General features: G+C 35.5%; 1 protein-coding gene across 1 annotated transcript; it reads right to left on the bottom strand.

The window, feature by feature from the left end:
- Positions 1–2,453: 2,453 nt before the first annotated feature.
- Positions 2,454–5,975, bottom strand: LOC111920241 (rop guanine nucleotide exchange factor 3). Its single transcript, XM_023915830.3, has 8 exons — positions 5,672–5,975; positions 5,150–5,515; positions 4,965–5,081; positions 4,694–4,848; positions 4,267–4,341; positions 3,671–3,964; positions 3,214–3,546; positions 2,454–2,736 (listed from the first exon to the last, which is right to left on the bottom strand). The coding sequence occupies exons 2-8, from the start codon at positions 5,472–5,474 to the stop codon at positions 2,611–2,613; spliced, it is 1,425 nt and encodes a 474-aa protein (XP_023771598.1). The 5' UTR covers positions 5,475–5,515; positions 5,672–5,975; the 3' UTR covers positions 2,454–2,610.
- Between the last annotated feature and the right edge of the window lie 507 nt (positions 5,976–6,482).

The following is a 6,482-nucleotide window of genomic DNA, read 5'->3' as shown; positions in this document are numbered from 1 at the left end:
GTCCGGAACTGACTGCTAACTAAACGGGTCGGCATTGTGGCCGTAGACCCGTTCCTACTGGAAGGAAACTCACATCGTAGTTTGACTGCTGACTGAACTGCTCTGGAAACTGTCTGCTGCTGCTCCGGTATCTCCCCGGCTACAATTTCCATAAGTACACTCAATCAAATACTGATAACTATATTGAGGGTAAAATGACTATTTCTCCCCTGGTCAAAGTCAACCTCTTGGTCAAAGTCAACATACAGTTGACCTGACTCATCGAGTTGGGCTGCCAACTCGCCGAGTCCCTACTCTCATTTCTCATTTCTGCTCCCTACTACTTGTCGAGTTTGGCATAGTCTCGACGAGTTCCTCTTCGATACTAACACTCAGTCAATCTACATCCGACTCGCCGAGTTGTATGAACAACTCGTAGAGTTCTACTTTAACATATGAACACTCTGACTGTGACTTGCCGAGTTGTATGAACAACACGCCGAACCTGTTCTTGAGATATGAAGATTGCCTTGGACTCAGCAAGTCAGGACACTGACTCGCCGATTCCCTCCATGAATGAGTCTGATCTCCGACTCACTAAGTCCACCCATCACTCACTGGTTCCACTCGGCATAACTCATGAAGGGGAAAAACGGGGACTCGCGACTCGACTCGCCGAGTCCGAAGAACGACTTGCTGAGTCGGTTGCATGTAACTACTATACAGTTGATTCTGCTCAAAACTAATGCATACAACTTATAGATCTGAGTTCCTAAGGCTTGATTAACACATAAAGATCCTATCTTTACGTGTACATCGACATCCATAAAGGTTTAAAGGCACTTACAAGAGTAGATCTAGGCTTTCATGCAAAATGGCTCCATAATGGTGTTAGATCTAAGTTTTTGGGACTAAAACATGGCTAGATCTGAAGGCTATTCAACCCAATGTGATCTCTCTACAATAATCAAGCTAAGAAATGGATAAGAATGGTCTAAATGGGATATCTAATGGAGAATCAATCATAGAAACAGAAGGGATCCGATTAATACCTCAATAAACTCTGTAGTGGATGCAAGATCTTGGATCTCCTTCTTTTCCTTTGGATCTAGCCTTCTTCTTCTCTTCAAAACTTCAAGATTCACACAAGAAATGCTCAAAATACTCAAGGAATGGTTAGGGTTTGCTAAATGACACTCTGAGGGTGAAGGAGGCGAGTTTGGGGCTCATAACATGGATTAAATAGGGTGCAAAACCCGTGGATTTAGGGTTTCTTCCAGACTGGCGGACTCACCGAGTCCCGAATATGGACTCGTCGAGTCGCCTACTTACACGTGCTCGAAATCCCGTCCCTACTCGACGAGTCAGGCTACTGACTCGTCGAGTCCCTCTTGAAAACTCGAAAAGATAAACATTTAAACAACATACCAAAATTGGGGCGTTACAACCACGCCACACATTGGGACAATTTGCCCACTCCCAATGTGTACAATCAATACTACCAAACATCCCTGGAAAACCATGTTTAGCTTGATGTGCGGCATACAACTGCTCGGCATCACTTTTAGTCGGATGTCACAAGTATATGTCACAGTAAAACTCTATAACATACTCACAGAAAAGATATGTACATTCCCGATCCGTCCTCTCAAACATTTTCAAATACTCATTTCATGCGTCTGCGGTTATGCCATATCCTAATTGTCTAAGAGCAACCGTACATTTTTGTATTGTAGTAAAACCACGTTTACCTCTAGCATTCCATCGTAATTAGAAAAACTCATAATTACGTTCCAAATTTCTAGCTATACCTAAGAATAAATTTCTACTAATACGAAAACGTTTTTCAAATTTCGATAGATCATATAAACTATCCGGGAAAAAATAATCACGTACCAAAAGTTCATTTGCCGCCTTTCGATCCCGGTTGATCCATTTTCTATGCTTCTTCTCACCGTGTGAACTTTCGCCCCTCTCACGAACCATGTCTTGTGTTGCAGACAATAGTGTATGCAATACTAACTCGTCATCATAATCGTCATCCATTTTTTGTTGAATGTGTGTGTTTGATTTGAAAGAGTTTGTGTGTTTTGGTTTGAAAAATATATGTAAAATGGATGTATATATAGAAAGAGTAAATAAAAAATAAAAAACACATATTTTTTTTATTAAATGCTTTCAAACGGTCAAAAATTGACCAGCCAATCCCTTTCTTCATCTTCTTCTGTCCTCGTCTTCACGCCACAACCAACACACCATTAATGAGGGGGGGGGGGGGGGGGGGGGGGGTGTTCATGCGTGGAGAGGCCCTCCACGTAAGCATCTCACGCGTGGAGACCTCTCCACTCCGAGCAACCTAAGTGGCGGTCATTTTACGGATATGCCCTAGCAGTTGTTGATTTGTGTACCGGTGACTGACACCGGTTAAGTATTATTGTATGATGAAACTTCAAGGATTATCTGCTAATGCGGCATTTATATGACCTTCATTAATTTTTATACTATAATTTTTGTTTGTAATTATTGTTACAAGTAAGACCAAACTATCGTTATAAACCCCAAAAAGGGTATTTCTCATGGTGAAATATAATGACAACAAATACAAAATATTACAAATTGCAAAAACAAGACCTAACACTCTTCTTTGTTTCTCATGGATTTATCTACAAATAATACATCTTCAATCCAACCAACAATATTGAATGCTAAACCTTCCAAAACCCTTGAGTAACTTTCTAATATAGCTTGTCCCACATCCTACAAGTACACCAGAAATTAATTAGAATTTAAAAAAAAAAAAAAAAAAACATCACATAAGTGACTTTTTAAAAACATTGTTCTTATAAAAATAATAAAAAAAGAAAACCTAAAGTTCATAAGAAACAAATTTGAACAGATTATTAAAATATTTTGAACCATGTACTTTTTTACTTTAGGGTTAGATTCAAGAAATAACAACGTGCTTTTGTATATTAGAAAGCTACCATCTACTTGTGTCAGATAATGTACTTTTCACAAACTTACCATTTTGACCTTTTCGAAAAACGTCCATTTTGCCCTTTTGTATGGAAATAAGTCATACGACAACTTAAATGTCCACAAGTAATGAAAAACAACCTTTTTCACAAACTTTAACATTTTCCTATTTTCGAAAAATAACCATTTTTACCCTTGTGTCAAAAAGAAACAACACCTAAATGTCCATTTAATATCAAAAACATTTCACAAACTCACCTTATTGTATTGAATCTTGCTCGTGTCTAATGTTGTTTGTGCAAGTTCGGGGAATCGTTGTTTCAAACTAAACAACAAAACATGTGCTTTTTCGGCTAGTACGACATTCTTGTCCCCCTCCATGTGTTCCTTAACTATGTCCCATGATGTTTTTGGATGGTTTAAGGATGCTTTTTGTCTCCATGTGAACATAGCCGCCTCTACACGATCCGCTATTTCAAGTGCTTCGTGTTCAGAGGTTATGTTGAGCAAATCGAGGAGGTAGTCTGGGGAGAATTTGGTTGTTGAAGTCATGTATCGGTATATCGTATCACCTACACTTGCTCTTCCACTCTAAAAAAAAGATTTAGAAGAGTGTAAATAATTGTTACACTTGTAAAAATCTTTGAAAAATATTCCCATTTTTTATAGAGGGTCAAAAGTGAAAATTAATAGAGGGTGAAAGTCAAAGTCAAACCTTAGGAAGGGAAGCAATATACGTACGAGGGATTTCCATATCGGAAAGTAGGTTGGTATTAATGGCCATTGCTGCTTTATGTATTTGATTGGCCGAATCACGTTTCTGTCTCAAATGCTTTTTAGCCGCCTCCGAGAGGCCGCCGGAGGGGACACAAGGCACCGGCAACCACCACTTTTCTTCGTTCCGGTGAGGCTGAGGAACCTTCCGGAATGATCCGTTTAGTGACTTTCCCGATATGCTTCCTTGTTCATCATACCAAAATTCTGTTTCTTGAAAACTCTCTAGTATTTCCTAAAATCAGAAATAGAGAGGATTTAGTTGGGATAAACAAGATAAATAGCAATGTACTTTCTATTTTTTCCTTATTGTATCATTGTTACTTCAATTTTCACAATTATAGCATTGTACTTTCAAATTATATCATTGTACTTATGTTTTTTTTTTCCTATTGTAGCGTTGTACTTTCAAATTATTTCTTATTAGGGACTTGTAGTTTAAGAAATATACATGTTGATTATTGTGAATTCATTAGTTAATATAGATAAACAAAAAAGAGGTGTTTTCATGAAGATTAAGGAATGTGATGTGCTTACTATGAGCAATGCATCAAGCTTAATTAAGGCAGGAAGGTTGATATCTATATCTGATCTCAGCCTGCTAAACATCATCTGACAAAAATTAAAACCAAATCCAATCACAAAAATTTCAAAATACAAAATGCATAAAATTCACTTCTTGTAATTTGACCAAAAAAAAAATCCATCATCGAATTGCAAACTGAAGAGTTTTTAGGGCTACTTTTTGACAATGAGAATGAGGAGGGCATTTATGTCTTTTACACCCATTGGGTGGTATGAAAAATTCCATTTTTTTTTTGTCATTGACATCCCACATGTCATGTCTTGCTTTGTTTAACAAACCGGACCTTGGTTTTTTTTCAAAAGAGTGATGATTGGTTGACAATAAAAAGTCAAGAATAATATAAAAAAGAAAAAAATATATACATATATTTTGTGTTACCTCCATGGATGCTCCATTTTGTAAGTGTTGCATTGGTGGTATGTGTTCAACAATGTAATCACATACGGATAATAAGCATGTCATTTCCCTTTTCCACATCATCTTTTTATCCATATATAATGGTTCTAGCCTCTGGTGTTGACCAAACATAGAAACTACAAAAAAGATTCAAATATTCATTTACTTTTCTATATAATGGTTCTATCCCTCATTTACTTTTTTTATACAATTTATGAAGTTCTTTTAGAGAGAAGAGTATGTATGTGCATACCATAAAGATTTGTGATAGCATTAGAGATAGTAACTGCAGTTGAAACTCCTTTCCCACTACCCGACATATCCTCCCCCAACAAAAGCTTTGAAAATCTTTCTTTCATCATTTCAAGCTCTGATCAAACAAATTTAAATCAAAATTCTGTGAATAAACTAATTGAATTGCAATAAAAAAAAACTCACCAAAATCAGCAGGTTTCAGATCTTGCCTGTGATTATGCCTAATTCCACCGAATCTTGAAAGGGTTGGCTGATAAGGTGATCTTCCTGTAGCTGGCCAGCATACTGGAGAATTTCTATCTGATGAGGAGCTAGTAAAATCATCTGTTAATTGTTCAGAAAAAACTGAAGTAGTCTCTGAATTCGTTCTACAGTAAGCATAAGAATTTGAATTTCCACTGTGTGTTGAGTTCAATGTGGGTGATGATTGATCATGATCCATTGAGGAAATTCGTAATGATTCTAATCCAGGATCAGAGATCTCTTCTAAAACGTCAAATTTCTCCATTTTACACCTCTTTTCTTCACGAAATCTTTTGATGTTCAGTCCTGCATAAAAGCAAACAGTTGGTGTGCACGATAAGTGTGTGGATATTTTTGGACTCTTGAGAATGAAGATGGAATATACAATAATACAAAAACGTTCGAATGGATCAGAATGTGGGGAAATGAATACCAATGAGCAAATCCTTAGGGGAATTTCACCTTTTTGTTAACAATCATAAGAAATCATCTGATCACAGTTGCTAATTCTTCAATTCTTGTCTTCTGAGAGAGGAAAAATAAAACTCAATTCTTCGAAGAAAACTTTGACTCATATCAGTATATCATCATGCTCATGATCAAAACTTGTTTTTAAAGAATTTGCAATCGTCTGATAAAAAATCCCAGCACTTCTGAATCAAACAAGCGAAACCCAGTTGCTAAAAGTTAGTTGATGATGATTTGTGTAGAAGAATGATTGTTTCATCATCTGATTCCATCCAACATATAAAGACTCTCATCGTGTTCAAAGGTCAAAGGCAACACAATTTTATTATTATTTTTTTTATTTTTGCTGATAAATTAATATAATTCAAAACAAATATTATCCCACCGGCAAACACTCGCAAAGCATATTCTCCGCGCCTAAATTACGTAAAAATAATAAAATATATACTTATTCGATTTTTAACAAGATATCTTTATTAATTAATTTATTTTCTTACAGTTTTATTTAGGTTTCTTAATATATTATATTATACCATTTTGAAAAATCTATATAATATTATTAAATATCACATTAAATCAAAATATGAAGTTAATAATTTTTTTTTGTCAAAATTTATTGCTTTTCTAATAATAAAAGTTAAAAGAAAAGGGTTTTAATTAGTTATAAAAATTAATAATCGTTATACTTAACATAAAACTAAAAAGAGTATATCCTCGTAATTAAATAAGAGACTATTTAACGGGAAAAAAAAATTCTATTATGAAATAACTGGACTTTTCCTAGATTCTAGAGCATAAAACATTA

Source organism: Lactuca sativa, chromosome 3 (genome assembly GCF_002870075.4).
Source record: "Lactuca sativa cultivar Salinas chromosome 3, Lsat_Salinas_v11, whole genome shotgun sequence".
NCBI classification, from domain to species: Eukaryota; Viridiplantae; Streptophyta; class Magnoliopsida; order Asterales; family Asteraceae; genus Lactuca; species Lactuca sativa.
Note: the sequence above shows the minus strand (reverse complement) of the source record. Positions and strands in the feature narration are given on the sequence as shown.

What these genes read in the sequence shown, in the direction of transcription:
- LOC111920241 (XM_023915830.3), bottom strand. Translation starts at nt 5,474, where the DNA reads ATGGAGAAATTTGACGTTTTAGAAGAGATCTCTGATCCTGGATTAGAA. An exon ending in TCTGAAACCTGCTGATTTTG is followed by an intron (nt 5,082 to 5,149) that starts GTGAGTTTTTTT and finishes TTGTTTGATCAG; the next exon opens with AGCTTGAAATGATGAAAGAA. An exon ending in TGCTATCACAAATCTTTATG is followed by an intron (nt 4,849 to 4,964) that starts GTATGCACATAC and finishes TCTTTTTTGTAG; the next exon opens with TTTCTATGTTTGGTCAACAC.